Here is a 16,445-nt window from a genome sequence, read left to right as displayed (position 1 = left end):
ACACACCACACACCCCACACACACACCCACACACCCCACACATACACCACACACACACACACACACACACACACACACACACACACACACACACAGAGGCAGCTGTGAAAAGCCTCAAATGAGAGTGTGCAGGAAATGAGAGAACTACTCACACTCTAACTGAGCTTTCAAGGGAAACTTTCAAACAGAGTGGGGCAGTCAGGGGTTCCTTGTCACCTGCCCAGCAGCCACCCAGTAGGATGTTCAGGCCACCGTCAGCTGGCAAACCCCTGTACAAGGGACAGCATGCTCCCCTCTTCTGTCTGACCCCAGCTATTCCACAGACGTTTCTCCTCACCTTGCCGATGCCTTTGTCCTGTGGGGCACCTCCTACCACGTCGGTGGTGGACGGCTGAGAGAAGTGTCCAGCGGTCACCGCGTAGCCTGAACAGGATGGGCAGAAACCAAGCACAGGGTTGAGAAAGAAGGGAAGGGGGAAAAAATCCATCAGAGGAAAATGTTTCGCAAGCATGCCCCCTAATCTTGGAACATAAACAACCAGGAAAAAAATGGCAGCTGTCAGCCTTCTCATGCTGAAATGGCTCTCATCCCACAAAAAGTCATGTTCACAAGGACATTAGGGCAGGAAAGAGGGCTTTCTGGGTGTCCTCTTTGGGACAAGTACTACATAAATACTACATATCTGTTTTCTTCTTTTCAAGGTGTAGTTTTCATGCAGTAAGGTACACATATCTGACGTATAGAACTCAGTGAATGTGTACACACGTGCGTAGACGTGCAGCCACCATCCAGAGCAAGAAAGTGGCTGTAGCCTCAGAACCATAGCCCCAGAGGGTTCCCTTATGCCCCACACAGGTAGACATGATTCTTTTTTTTTTTGAGATGGAGTCTTACTCTGTCGCCCAGGCTGGAGTGCAGTGGTGCAATCTCAGCTCACTGCAACTTCCCCCTCCAGGGTTCAAGCTAATCTCCTGCCTCAGCCTCCTGAGTAGCTGAGACTACAGGCATGCGCCACCACAACTAACTAATTTTTGTAGTTTTAGTAGAGACAGGGCTTCACCATGTTGGCCAGGATGGTCTTGATCTCTTGACCTCGTGATCCACCAGCCTCGGCCTCCCAAAGTGGTGGGATTACAGGCATGAGCCACCGTGCCTGGCCCCACTATTTTGATTTCTATCACTGGATATGATGTTTGCCTTTTCTAGAACTTCACTCAACATAACTAACCTGTGACACTCATCCACATCATTAAGTAGCAGTTTGTTGCTTTTTTTGTTGAGCAATGTCCCGTTATATAAGTATGTCACATGTTTATTCTGTTGCTGGGCATTCAGGTTGTTTTCAGGTTGGACTTATTATAAACAAAGTTGCTACCAACATGTTTGTATTTGTCTTTAGGTATCTCTTTCAGTCTAACAGCATTATGAAGAAGGCACGACTGTTTCCATATTTTACCCATATGGAAATAAAAAAACCTATTACACAATGTGCCTAAGATCACACAGCAAGACTCCAGTCCAATCTGTCTGTAAAGCCCCTGCAGTTAACCACACTCCCTCCTACTAGAAGGCAAAAGAAGCTGTCAGTGGGTAGGTGGGTAGATGTATGGTTGAGTAGATGGATGGGTGGATGGGTGGGTAGGTGGTCAGTGAAAAAATATGGATGCAAAAGGAACCTAGAAACAAAGGAGAAGGTTGCCAAGCTTAGCCTCGATGTCTCCTGCTTTCTGAGAGCCTTGCTAGCAGACTGAAAGCTCTCCTCTGGCCAGCATAAATCCTGTACAGGCTGCCATACAGTCCCCAAACTTGTCATCACCCTCTAACGCTAGTGTCATCATAAGTTGTTTGAGTTTTGCGATGACATCATCTCATGATCAATTGTTCCTCACCATGTGGCTGATTTCTCTCAGACTGCAGACTGACAGTACTTGAGAGTATTCCGAGTGAGATCAAAGCCTGGACTCATGCTTGATAATCCTGCAGCAGATAAGGACCTCTGTTGTGTATACAGGGAAAAACCACAGGCCCTGAACGTCAAAGGAGCTGTCCTAGACCCCAAAGCCATCAACCAAACTGGGCTTTCTTCTGTCCTCTCTTCATCCCCTAATTCAGTGAATATGTGTTGAGTTCCTACTGTACACCAAGCACTACTCCAAGTCTGGGAAATGTAAGACACGATCCCACATTTTGCCTTCAAGGTGCTCCCAGCCCAGTGAGAGGTACAGCACCAGTGACAGGTGCCCTCTCAGCCACACCCACAGGGAAGGCAGCTCAGCATTCAGACTCTGTACTCAGAAACCACGGGCTCATACCCCAATTTTGCTACTTAGGAGCCATGTGACCTTGACAAGATATATAACTTCTTAGCTCCTCAGTTTATCTATAAAATGTAGATAATAATAGCTACTTCATAAGGTTGTTTCAGAAATTAAACAAAATAATACACAGAGCCTGGCAGAGGGTAAATGCTATAGGCATAGGCTAAATGCTTAATAAATAGCACCAGGCAGCTGGGTGCCTCTCAGAGCAAACACCCCAGAATAGAAGGATTGTTGGGTCTCTGACACCAGGCAAAAAACTTGTAGTTAGAAGGAAAAAGGCAAGTCAACAACTCCCTACCCCCGTTTAACAAGAAGTTCCCAGCGACTCTATGCAAACACGGAGTCAGGGCTTTCTCCTGGAAGTGACGTGCCATGAGTGTGAAAGAGCACTGTGTGTCATCATTAGGCCTTCCTAAATTTAGCTGCGTTTCCAACCCAGAATTATAGCATTTAGGGCATGAATTAAAGAAAAGAGTCGTGTAATTGTCATCTACACAAGCAAAGACAGCCCATGTCTGTTCTTAAATGGACATGGACCTTGCCCCGGTGTCATTCTGCCTGATGGCTAAATTAAATTGCGTCTATCTTCTTTCCAGAAGATGAAAAGAGTTAAGAAAATAAGAGAAATTTTTCTGAGCCTTTAATTAACCTTCAGCATTAGGTTGCCATCTGTCATGATAATTTCTGGCTCTTCTCTATTTGCAGCCAGTTTTGTGAGCAGAAAGCAGCGACTCCATTCAAAGGGACGCTCCGTCACGCTCATTTGTACCTGACCATCTGAACCTCAGCAACTGAGAAAATGAGAAAATCAAATGTTTATTTCCCTGGAGGTTCAGCTGTCAGCTTTTTAATGAAAATGCACAGTTTTAATCCAGTTCCCCCCTTTGTTTCCCTCTCTGCCTTCCGTGTGTGGAGCTAGATGTGAAGATGCCCTGGCTAAAGAGGTTAAGTCATGAGAACGACGGGCGTCAAAGCCAACTCGCTCCTCTTTCCAACCATAAAGCAATGATTCGTGAATCTGCTGGGAATCACTCCCATTTCTCCTTTCTTACCTGTGCTCCCTCTGAGTACTCACCCAGATAGGTGTACCGCCTGCTCATGATCACTTCGTCGTTCAGTTTTAAATAGGTGTTGTCCGTAAGGTTCAGCACTTTGATGGTTCCAGCCCAATAAAATGACCCTGGGGCACCCATCACCACCAGATCCTACCGACAAGAAATGCAGCGGTAAGCAGAGGAGGCGGCGAGGCAGGGAGGGCGGGGGTGCAATAAGAACCACAGTCATAACAAAGGAGAAATTCCTCACACCGAGGATTTTTTCTTCCCAGGTAAGCAACAAAAACACATTTCACCAGATTCAGCAGCATTATGGAATCTATTATACAGATGGGATTATCAGGACTAAAGATGTGAAGATGACTGAGCAAAGTGACAGAATTCACCACAGGCCAGGCCCCTATTCCAGCCACGATGAGATCACACACATTTCCTCAACTTTATATCACAATCTCACACGGAAATGACAAACAGCTGACAATGACCTCAACCACAGATCCTGGGAAACACCGTTCATGAAAAGCCGCAAGCAATACCACACCTGCCTGGACTCAGGCTCACCAACAACTCCCCCAACCTGATACGCAGCAAGAGGAAACCATGCACGAGTACTCCGGGGAATCCCCTCCGGACCACACTCAAGACCTTCTCAGGGACATTCTAGAACACAGTTTTCTGATCATTATGGCCCACTGCAAACCTGGAAGAACAAAACTGAGAAACCAGAGAGGTCAACTAAGGGAGGACACAAACTGGAAGTGGAGGCCATGGGCAGCAAGAGACAGGATCACTGTTAAGAGCAGACTCTTGGTCGGGCATGGTGGTTCACACCTGTAATTCCAGCACTTTGGGAGGCTGAGGAGGAGGGGATCATTTGAGGTCAGGAGTTCAAAACCAGCCCGGTCAATGTGGTGAAACCCTGACTCTGCTAAAAATACAAAACTTAGCTGGGCATAGTGGCTCATGCCTGTAATCTCAGCTACTTGGGAGGCTGAGGCAAGAAAACCACTTGAACCCAGGAAGCGGAGGTTGCAGTGAGCCGAGACCACGCCACTACACTCCAGCCTGGCGACAGAGCAAGATTCTGTCTCAAAAAACAACAACAACAACAGACAAACAGACTCAAGAACACAAGAGGCTCAGCTGTCTTCAGCATGTAGATCGGGGGAAATGGTCAACAGGCCTGAGAGCAGATCATGCCCCAGAACCACCACCAATGCTGACGATAACCCCAAGTTCCCAGAAATGATTTGGTTACCCAAGGAAGTCAGCACAGATATCTGCTGGGGTTTTCCCCTGGGCAATAAGATAATGGGAATCAATCAACATCCCCTGTTCTCTCTCGTTCCCCAAGTTTATTTTCTTTGTATCTTTCAAGATTCTAGACCAGACTGTTTGTCAAGACTGCAGGGCTCAGGCAAAATTCGACACTGTCCACTCTTTCAGCCACAGTAGGCTTCTGCCACTGCCTCTTCAGACTGCATGCCTGGGATGCTCTAAACTCATTCTGGTCTCTGAAGCTCCCTCTGCTCTTTTTATCTTCATCTGCGCAATGCCCTCACACTTCCTCTGCTAATGTAACCCTTTTGCAGTATTCAAAACTCAGTGGAAATGTGGGTGAATCCTAGATCAAATGTTGGTGGGGATAAAAAGAGTACATATCATGACTCCATTCATAGGAAGTTCTTGAATCAGCAAAACCAATCCACAGTGATGGAAGTCACATCGGTGGGTGCCTGGAGTAAAGAGGAGCACGGCCGGGCGCGGCAGCTCACGCCTGCAATCCCAGCACTTTGGGAGGCCAAGGTGGGCGGATCACGAGGTCAGAAGATCAAGACCATCTGGGCCAACATGGTGACACCCTGTCTCTATTAAAAATACAAAAAAAATAGCTGGGTGTGGCGGCACGCGCCTGTAGTCCCAGCTACTCAGGAGGCTGAGGGGGGAGAATTGCTTGAACCCAGGAGGCGGAGATTGCAGCAAGCCGAGATTGCGCCACTGCACTACAGCCTGGGTGACAGTGTGAGACCCCATCCAAAAAAAAAAAAAAAAAAAAAAAAGTAGAGGAGCACTATCTACAAAGGGGCATGAGGAACTTTCCAAAGTGATGGAAATGTTCTCATCTTCATTCAGGCAGACACGACACGACACACACATTTGACAAAACTCATCCAACTCTACGTTTAAAATAGTGTATTTTATTGTATATATTGAATTTTTTAAATTAATAAGCTTGATTTTTTAAAATTCCAGAACAATGATTAAACACTAACAAGAAGTCATCTCATAAAAACACAAAACCTGCTCATGAGATGACATTTTACAAGAATTAAAACGAAGCTCCCATTGTGCAGAGGCTGTGGTAGAGCCAGAAGGCAGGCTCTGCTCGTATCCATCAGAGGTCCCTGCCGTCCAGTCCTGCCTTTCCCCAACAGGGAATCCCTACTGTTTGATTTCCTATATTTTCTAAAGTATCGACACTGCAATAAGAAATAATCAGAATTATTTTTCTAATGAAATCATCAATTTGTCACTCAACAATATTTATTGAGCACGTACTATTATATCTCAGAGTTCACACTAGATACAAGTATGAATAAGTCCCTTTGCAGATCATTCTCGGGGTAAGACAGCATGGTAATGTACAAGGTATTTCAGGAAAAAATTCTACACAGAAGGGTTCAAATAAGCATAATTTCTAGAGGAAACCTTTCAGCTATAGACAAAACTCCCAAGATGCCGGTCATGAAGGCTCATGGGGATAATAGACGCTCTGCAGGGCAAGCCTCTCGCTGCTGAAACCAACATGACCCTCCCTGGGCCTTCAGAGTCCCCCTGCCCTCCCACCCCTTGGCCAACCACATGTATTTCAGAAACAGATCTTTCCAGGTTAATCTCCCTCTGCAGAGACAGCCCCATGTACTGGCAGAAGCTGCTGGCTTCTGACAAGTCCTTGGAGGCTAGATCCTGCCACAGAGATTTAGAATTTCTGATGACAATTCATAAAGTCCCCACCGAATTCTCAGAGAACAAGTGTCTGCAAAAGCCAGAAGTAGCTAAAGAAAAAATGAGAGAGAGCAGGATAGAGTCTGTAGACAAGAGAGCAATGCTTTAAACAGTATGTTTTATGGTTAATTTGGGGAAGAGCCTCAACAAAGGGTAGAACAGGAACACAGATGGAAGAAAAGCTACTAGATTCCGGCCAGAGTGGTTTGCTTTTTGATAATTCAGGATGGTATAGACAAGAAATGACTGTTGGTGAGCACTTCATTTTAGGGTTTTGAGATCCTAACCCCCATCAAAGGAAGCTGTTGATGGTAAGCCAGATGCTCCCGGGGTATCTCGCTGTTTTATAGAAAGAGACGGCTTTCTGCAGTCAGGACGCTCCACTGGGAAACACAGCAGAGCATGCACTGTTCATTCTCTTTACACTCATCTGTCCTGCAGAAGAGACTGGCCTAGTTCTAGAAAGGGTATGAGAAACACAAATGATCAGTTCATCAGAAGAGAGAGACTTTTTTCCCAGTCTCGAGCTTGGAAAGGAATTTGTAACCAGTGTCCAAATATAATACAAAGGGCACTGCAGAACCTAATGAGCAACCTCCTCAGCCCAGACGTATCCGCAGCGCAGAGCTCTCTGCGCCTGCAGCCCAGACGTATCCGCAGTGCAGAGCTCTCTCTGCCTGCAGCTTTGCACAAGCCAAAGCTTTGAGCATCGGCATAGGCCTGAAAGGCTCCTTGGGACATTGGGGCTGCAGATGGGATATGTTGCTTTCTGATGATTTAGACTAACCAGGATAAAAGCTGAGAAATGTATGGCTGCCACACCACTGCAGCCCCTCTCAGACATCACAGACAGGGTAACTCCTCTCTTCAAAAACCTTTAAAACCAACAACTCTTGTTTTTACCACTCCCCACCCCCACAGTGCTCACGTCCCTCTCCCTTCAGTCCAAACTAAACAGAACAGGGCCAACCCTGCGACCCTCAGGGCTGAGGCTGAAGGGAGGGAACAGTGCCTTCCCGGAAATCCCACATAGTTGTTTTTTTCTGTTCACCATGGATGATGCTTGTGATCTTTCTGGTGCTGTTCTCAAGTGCTAGGAAAAAGTGACCAATTCTTAGCTCCCCACCACCCAGGAACGGCCAATGTCAATGCCACACACACAGATGAAAGCTTCCCTACAAGCAAAGGCCGCCACCACCTAATCACACTGGTGGAATCCCATCAAGAAGCAATGCAGCTTTTTCCCAAGATGCATTTATTAGCAGAATCCCTAGAGGGATTGGGGCGTCTGGCAGTGCCTAGGAGAAGGCAAACACTTCCTTTGTGTACTGCAAGTTGGCATGAGCAGCTGGGCAGGAGAGTGCCCGGATCTACAACAGAAGTCTGCGCTGAACAAACTCCCACTGAAGTGTCTCCAGGCCTCCACAGCAGATGCAAACGCCAGACCAGTTGGTCCAAACCCTCCCTTGCTTTTAAGCAGTACCTACCACCTGTTAGCCTCATCTAATCAGGAAATTCTCTCTAATCCTGAAGGACAGGCTAAAACCCAGGTGGTGTCCACAGCTCGGAGGGCTCTGATAAGCTCAGGGTCACCGACCTGTAGGTCAAGCAGGTACCTTAGGCCAAAATATTTTAGGGCCACATAGCTATGTCCAGAAGGTCACAGATGCATGTGCAGCATGGGAAGTGCTTTCTGCCCTGTGAGGGGACATCGGCTCACAGAAGGCAAGCCCAAGTGATGAGGTCAACAGGAGGGCAGAGGGGAGCCGTGCTGGCTTGGCCCCTTCAACCACACTTCCTGCTCAGCCACAAACAGCTGAAGTTCCAGAAACAAGGCAGGCAGGGAGTTCAAAGACCTCCTGTTTAAAGAGGCCAAAAGCCTGGGAACCGAAGTGGAGGCCAAAGTCTAAAGTGGCCGAAGACAGCAGGCCGGGGTCAGAGGACACAGTGGCGCCCAGAAGGCCTGCCTTCCCACGCGCTGCTGCCCGCCTCTGTGGCCACTCTGTACACCCACCATGTCCCCACTCTGCTGTACAGTGAGCACAGCCAGCACATGCCGATACCCCACAGTTCCCTCAGGCTCTCAACCCCATAGCCTGGATTTCACCAGGTCTTCTGTGCTTCTGGTCACCCTGAGCTTCTACAGCCACCTGGACTTGCCCCCACACCCATGCCCCGCCGGCTCCTCCGACCACTGCCTGCCGCCACCCAGCCCACGGCCTGACTTGCGGCTGCTGCAGCGAACACAACACTTCCCTCCTGGGACTACTTTCTCTCTTGGCTCTCTGTCAACATCTCTGTTGAGTTCTGATGTCCCCCATCAATCTGGCTCCTCCTCCCATCTAAAGAGAGGCATTTCCCCCAGGCCTCACACTAAGCACACTCCTCCTCTAAGAGAGTCACGAGCAAGGGCCAAATCTAAGTTTCTTCCCCAGGCAGGACTCCAGTCCCTAAGTCCAAACGTCCTCTAAAAACATCGCACGCTCCATGTGTCTGAAAGCAGACTCAGCAGTTTACATCTCCCAATGGGTTCTTTCTCAGGCAACTCCCTTTCACCTGGGGCACCATCACTCTCCAGAAGCCTGGCTCAAACCCTCCTTCCTCTACCTAACAGCGCCCTGGCCACCCAGCCCCTTGACACCTCCTTCATATTCTCTGCCTCCCCAATCATTTTTATTCCTTCAGCATCCCCCAGCCTGTCCTGTTGCTTCATGGATGAACCACATCACAGCCTCCTACCTGACCTCCCCCTAGGCGCTTCCACTCCCAAAGATCTAGGCAAACCCACTCCAATAGCCTTTCTTTCAACACTGCCATCTGCCCATGTGTCACCTGCCCATGAACTTACAGTGGTTCCCTACTGCCTGTTGGCTCAAGTCATATGTTACTAGACAGGCCCGCAGGAGGAACGACAGCCATGGCTGTTACACAACCTAGATGTCTACAGAGACGGAAGAAGAGAGTGAAGTCGGCCTGGTGGGATCTCAATGGGGAGAGGAAAATCTCTTTAACAAACCAGTATCAGAAGAACCAACAATATATTTGGAAAAATAATGTAGTTAGTTTCTACCATACAATGCATACAACACAAATTCCAGAAAGATTAAAGATAGAAATCTTTTTTTAAAACAACCTACCAAAATGCTATTAGAAATGTAAGTATATTGAAAATATGTATAAGGAATAAACTTCCTAAGACAGACATTTAGAATCTAGGGGAAAAAAAAAAACCACACACACGCACACACAAAGACTGATAGATTTGGACAAATGCGCATGTCTATTGCCAGGACGATAAAGACATCATAGGCAAACTTAAAAGACAAAGGCTGATGAAAACATTTGCAACACGTGTGTCAGGTAAGAGATTCGGGTTGAAAATACGAAACAAGTTCCTAAAAACCAGGAAAACAACAAAACAGAATAATGTACTGAGAACATAAACAGGCAATTTCCGGGAAGACAAATACAAATGGTCAGTATTTTAAAAGGATACTAAACGACATTAATAATCAGGGAAAGTGACATTAAAACGAGATGTTTTCTCATGACAAAAATTTGAAGTCTGAGTGAGAAGACAGAGACAGACGCGACGCAGGGGAACGTCAACTGGTAAACACGTCTGAAGTGCAATTTGTGCGCATGTATCAAAATTCAAACCTGAATGCCCTCTGACCCAGCGGTCCCTCCAGTAGTGTCTCTTCTGAAGAAACACTTGTGTACGAGGAGCCACGTGCATGGATCCCCAGTGCAAAGCCTTCAGTGGGAGTCCAGCATGTCCTAGCAGCAGACAGAAGTACCATGCAGTGGGCGGGGTATGAGACGGGCCTGGAAAGGCTGGGAGGCTGAGGGAAGGCATGTGGATTTCATTCTAAGTGGGATGTGAAGACACCAGAAAGCTCTGAGCAAGGGAGCACCATGATATTTTTCTAGTTTGTAAAAGGTGGTTCTGGCTGCCGTGTGGGGACCAGTCTGTCCAGAGGCAGGGGTGGAAGCAGGACGGCAGAAGGGTTCCACAGTGGGCTGGGGGCAGGAAAACTGTGGCTTAGATTCGTGGGGTGGCGGAGGATGTGGAGAGCAATGGATGTCATTGTTAGAGGTTTGGAGGGTACAGGAGGTGGGACTTGCAAGGTGGCTTAGAAGTAGGAGAGTGAGGTGAAAGAAGAATCTTTAAATTTGGCCTCAACAGCTACGATGATTGGTGGTGCCATTCCCAGGGCATAGAACTCTGTCATAAAGTGATTCTCCAGCTAGGTAAGAATCACTGAGGGTGTGGAATGGGGGTTGGAGGGTAGCATCTCTTATTTATTGGTTTGAGAGTGAAAATAATAAAACTGCTGACTTTCTGCCTTTTCCTTGGTGCTTTCTGGATCAGACACTACGTTGCCAACAGTCTATCTTCTGTCTGGATTTCAACAGCAGTTTCCGAAATTCAGGTGGGCAGTCTTGCTCCTGACTCAGGAGGCGCCCTCACTTTGGAAGCCAGAGAGCGCCCTTCGTCTTCCTTCCACCTGCCATGTCCCACGCCCTCCCCCAGCTCTCTGCTGTCCTGGAGTGAGGGAAGGAGAGAGGCAGCCTCAGGGAGCCAAGTCCATGGGCCAGAATAAGAAGCTTCAGATTCTAGTCCTCCATGAACAGGGAAGCCTCAGAGTCAGAAGGACAAGTTTCATCTGAAGGTCCCTCAGGCTGGTATGCAGAAAGCACACCCCAGAAGTCAGAACAGATGCGGGCTGGCTGATAAAGTGTTCTCACCCAGCTTGTGGTGAGGTGCACACCACCACGAACTCACAGAAGCCACCGAACTACACTTTAAAGTGGGGACTTTTATGTGATGTGGATTTTCCCACAATTTTTTAGAAAGCATAATAGATGTAAAAAGACCAGTTCAGGGCCAGTGTACCTCCAGGTGATGGTGGTGGCCTTTCTAGAAGCACAATGGTGATAACAGAGGCGACTGTAATGGTAATAAAAGCTGTCATGTTTGGGGTGAGTTTTGGAGGCTACAACAGGACTGCAGATGAATTAGGAGTAAACTCAAGTACTCTGTTTTTGGCCTGAACAACCACGTGGATGACAGTGCCAGCAGGTAGTCATCAAAATGTTTGAGAGGTGAGGAACTGACATGAAGGGCAAACTTACAGTAAGTAAAAATGACATGAGAAAACAGCCCCTAAAAAGCACATATATGCCATGGAATACTATGCAGCCATAAAAAAGGATGAGTTCGTGACCTTTGTAGGGACATGGATGAAGCTAGAAACCATCATTCTCAGCAAACTGACACAAGAACAGAAAAGCAAACACCACATGTTCTCGCTCATAAGTGGGTGTTGAATAATGAGAACACATGGACACAGGGAGGGGACCATCACACATCGGGGCCTGTTCGGGGATGGGGGACTGGGGGAGGAATAGCAGGGCTGGGGGATAGGGAAGGCATAGCATTAGAAGAAATGCCTAATGTAGATGACAGGGGGATGGGTGCAGCAAGCCACCATGGCATGTGTATGCCTATGTAACAAACCTTCACGTTCTGCACATGTACCCAAAACTTAAAGTATAATAAAAACCTGTGCTACCGGCCAAAAGTCATGCTATACTGCACGGGCTTATAAGCATCATGCAAGTGTCCTGTCCTTCAGAATCTGGGAAAGGAAATGGTTAGAGTTATGTGTAAAACCAAGTCTCTCAGGCCAGGGCGGTGGCTCGCACCTATAATCCCAGCACTTTGGGAGGCTGAGGCGGGCAGATCACCTGAGGTCAGGAAATTGAGATCAGCCTGGCCTACATGGCGAAACCCCAACTCTACTAAAAGTACAAAAATTAGCCGGGCACAATGGTGGGCGCCTATTATCAGGAGGCTGAGGCAGGAGAATCACTTGAACCCAGGAGGCAGAGGTTGCAGTGAGCCAAGATCACGCCACTGCACTCCAGCCTGTGCGACAGAGCAACGCTCCATCTCAAAAAAAAAAAAAAAACAGAAAAGATAAAACACCCAGTCGCTCCACTAAGGCATGGAGAGAGGGCTGCTAGGAGGAGATGCTCACGTGCTTCATGTATCTGCACAGCCACCAACAATGGGGCACAACCTGGCTGAATGTCATCTCCCTCACATATCCCCAAATCGACTCCTTCCCCAGGTCTCAGAGTCAAGTGGACTCCTATAGAAATCATCAAATGGGGATAGCCTCCAGATGAGCCAGCCCACTTCCTCTGCCCAGGGGTCTCTGGCCAGCTGGTGCCCTCCTGGCAGGCTGAAATAGCCTCCTCTGGTGTGAGGTCCAGAATCTGCTCCCTCGAGGCTCAAGGATCCAGGACTCCAGAAGTCCCACCTCTAAGGGTTGCTAAAATCACATAAGCAAGCAAATGAACACCCACAGGAGAAGAGAAGTGCCCAGACAGCAGACACCCACCTCGGTGAAGAAGCCCGCTATCCCAGCCTGGCAGGAGCCGTGTTCCTCTCCGTACTTCTTCTTATACTCTAGGGGGAAGGAGGGAGAGAGAAGCAAAGCACAGCCATGTCAGTGTGTGCCAGCCGTGTGTGGAGCCAGCAGAGCCAGCCGGCCACTTCCCACGAGTTCTGCAGCCGGCCGGGCTCAGGGATACTGTCCAGACCAGAGTGAGGAAGCAAAGGCTCAGGAATCCACCAGACCTCAAAAATCCAGGCTCTGGTGCCATCGGGTAGGGAGGCTGCCCAGTGCCCCAGCTGACTTCCTCCCCTCATGTGCGGGAAAAAGGAGCAGTAGCCACAGTCATTAAGTGGGAGGCTGGTGACAATTATTTCATTTACTTCAGAAGGGACAGAGATCCCTAGCAGGCCCGAGGGGCTGAAAACATGACCCAGAAATGAAATGCTGTGGCCATCCCAGTGTGGAGTCTCCTGGAAGAAGACCAAACCTCCCCAAAAAAGGCTTTGGATGCCTCCTACCATCCAAAAAGAAACAAGTTGTCCGCAGAGGACCGCAAGAAGGGGGGACTCCTCTGGTATTCAGTTACCCTAGTGCTGTGTGGAAGGAAAAGTAATAGACAAGCTCTTCTCCTCCTCTGTTCCCTCAGCTCACACCTCTGCTACCCAACAAATAGGGGCATTCCGTTGCTGCAGTTTTAGGTTGGCAAGGAAGAGAGGGAGGAAGCTTTTGCAAGTGCTCCAGGCACTGTACCAGCTGTCTCCACGCATATCATTTCACTGGTCCGCCACCCCTGGGAACCCATATCTCCATTTGTTAACAAGTAAGAATATTGAAGCTCAGAGACGTTAAGTGAATTGTCTAAGGTCACACAGCTCGTAAATGGCAAAGCCAGGATTCTACCCCATCTTGGACTTAGAAACACATTCCTTCACCTCTGTGGCCCACCAAAGGTTCTGCAAAGTGAGTGACTAAAAAAACCCAGGAAAGTGACTGGGTGTTTGAAATCATTTCATGGAAAGTCAAGTTCAGAGTGACTCAAATTAATCACATGTGAGGCTGACATTACTGGAGACCTTCCACAGGCCACCCCTGGGCACCCTCAGGCCAGAGCTACCCAACAAATAACCCAGAGACCCCTGTACAACCCCCCTGGGCTCCTGGCAAATCTCTGGTACCATTAAAAGCAATTTCATTATTTTTGAAACGCAAAGTACAAAGGAACAATGAAACTATGATTGCAACACAGTGCCACTTCCTTCAGCTCTGAGTGTCTACCCCAGGCAAGGGGAAAAAGGGCCCTGGGGAAATAGACATAGTAATTCAGTTTCTAACAACACTCACCGCAGAGCCTAGTAACATTTTCCAGTAAGTGACCATTAACCGCCTGCTAAATGACAACAGAATGTCAGTTGAGTTACTCCTCTTCCATCCAGGGCAAAATCAGTTCTCCTGCCTCGTCCTGTTACCATAAGGACAACTGCTAGACCTGCCAGAAGCCAGCCCAGTGACAAAAGGAACTTTCTTGTTCCCGCAGAATCTTGCAGCAGGGCTGGGAGTGAGACTTATATAAAGCAGTAAACAAATCCTGCATCAAATTGCCTAATAGCAAGAAATAATACGAATTAATAATAAATTCTTCATCAAATAGCACAATGTCAAAAAGGATCAAAATGTCTCAACCGAAACAAACAGTTACATATTAAATGTGAAGAGTCTGGCAAAAAGCAGATCCATCCACTGACTCTGGAGACTAAATGCTCAATTGTAACTCTTGAAAAAATGAAATATACAAAGGAAATTCAGACCCCATGAGCTGAAGGAAACCATAGTGCAAGACATACCAGTTCAGCCGCATACATTTCTGACATGAATAGGAATTATGTGGGAACCTTTCATCTTTTAAAGCAGTCCCAAGGTCTCTTTATGACGAGGCCTCAAAAAAATGGGAGATTTGAGAACTTCAGCGTCTTTCTCAACCTCCTCCGCAAACTGGGCTTGGTGCGGTCTATGTCAGGAGCAGGACCTGGGGTTTCTGAGGTGGCGACAGCCTCACTGGGAGCTAAGAGTACCCCACTCCTGGCCCAGGCCAAAGGCCAAGAAGGGGAAGCCCTGAATGGCACGCCTGTTCCAGGCAGATGAAGCACTGTTTTCAGGCCAGCCTCCACTTCCCCAAGCTGGGACCGCCCCATGAGAGTCAGGGCCTGGGAAGCACTGGGAGCGGGTACCATCGCTGACTTTCGTGTTTCGGGAACCCCAGGTCTAACCTGCTCTCATTCTCAGGATGCTCTAGGGCAAGGAATCAAACAATGGGGACCCCTGACTGGCTCCCATAACCCAGTCCAAATCAGACAGCAGGCCACGGCCCAGCCTCCCAGAAACTTCTGTGACTCTGTCATTAATCCCTTTGAGATAGAGCTGAATCCAATTCTAATCCACCATCTACCGACCCCTGCCACACACACCCTGAGGGCAGTTATGGGGCCTGGCAACTGCAGTCTAGGAAGGCTGGCGGGTGTTACTGGATTAGACAGTTTCGCATTCTGCACCTTCCACAGCCTGGGCCACAGGCATGCTTTCCATTGTCTTCACTCCTGTGAATGCTCTTCCCGTGAGTTAAGGGCACCACTACGACTTTAACCTGACTCCTTCAGATATATGTCAAGAGGGCAGGGTTAGGTTCCTTCCTAACCCATCTTCTAAATGTTCACGTACAGCCCTTTCTTTCCCAAAGAATATGTACGTAGGGTTATCCTACCACACTCATACCTAAAAAACTTAAAAATACAACTTGATTTTGCTTGCCTAGACCTGAAACGGCAGGACAGCCTGCACCACAAAGCTATGGGAAGGGAGGCAGGCGCAGAGAGGCAAGGGGCTTCCCCACACACAAAAAATATCCCCAAGAAGCCCGGGGCACACACCCTCCCTCCACTGACAAGTCCAGGAAATGCAGGGTGAGGGACCTGGGAGAGTACGGAGGGACCTGGGAGGGGTGGGGGTGACCTCCAGTCTCCTGTGTTCCCAGGAAGGACTTCTCCTCCACAAACACCAAGGCTGTGGGGCCCAGCAGTTGGCTGCTCCTGGGCACATTCACTAGTCTCCAAATGCCCCCAGGGACATGGCCCTGCAGAGAGGACTACATAGCCGGTGCCCTCCCCAGTACTGAACCAAACATTTACCCATCTCAAAGAAGCAGGGGGAGAGCAGACTTTGCCTGACAGCAGCTCACAGGCACTGTAACAAACCTAACTCTTGAATTTGGGGAAGCTGGCTAGCACGGTGGCTCACACTTGTAATCCCAGCACTTAGCACTTTGGGAGGCAGATCACTTGAGTCTAGGAGTTGGAAATCAACTGGGAAACAAAGTGAGACCCCCATTTCTACAAAAATACAAAAATTAGCTGGATCCGGTGGCACACACCTGTAGCCCCAGCTACTCAGGAGGCTGAGGTGGGAGGTTGGCTTGAGTCTGGGAGGCAGAGGTTGCAGTGAGCTATGACCACACCACTGCACTCCAGCCTTGGTGACAGAATCAGATCCTGTCTCAAAAAAAAGGGGAAGCCGAATCTGAGACCCAAAAGATAGGGCTGAACAAGGGGACCTGCAATCACTTACAGGAGCTGGAACCAGTTTGGAGAACTCTTTCTACCATG

At 48.4% G+C, this 16,445-nt stretch overlaps 1 protein-coding gene across 5 annotated transcripts in view; it reads right to left on the bottom strand.

Moving 5' to 3' along the window:
* Positions 1 to 16,445, bottom strand: part of ITGA9 (integrin subunit alpha 9) — a 366,875-nt gene that overhangs the window by 311,883 nt on the left and 38,547 nt on the right. For 4 of the 5 annotated variants that reach the window (XM_032270221.1, XM_032270232.1, XM_032270249.1 and 1 more), the window contains exons 5-7: positions 12,796 to 12,863; positions 3,397 to 3,526; positions 338 to 423 (exon numbers count right to left, since the gene is read on the bottom strand). In XM_032270221.1, the coding sequence (XP_032126112.1) occupies positions 338 to 423; positions 3,397 to 3,526; positions 12,796 to 12,863 (284 nt within the window). The remainder of the gene's footprint in view (positions 1 to 337; positions 424 to 3,396; positions 3,527 to 12,795; positions 12,864 to 16,445) is intronic. The other variant, XM_032270253.1, reaches the window with a different exon arrangement.

This window comes from Sapajus apella, unplaced genomic scaffold (genome assembly GCF_009761245.1).
Source record: "Sapajus apella isolate SASKATOON/1434 unplaced genomic scaffold, GSC_monkey_1.0 scaffold4, whole genome shotgun sequence".
In the NCBI taxonomy this organism is placed as follows: domain Eukaryota; kingdom Metazoa; phylum Chordata; class Mammalia; order Primates; family Cebidae; genus Sapajus; species Sapajus apella.
Note: the sequence above shows the minus strand (reverse complement) of the source record. Positions and strands in the feature narration are given on the sequence as shown.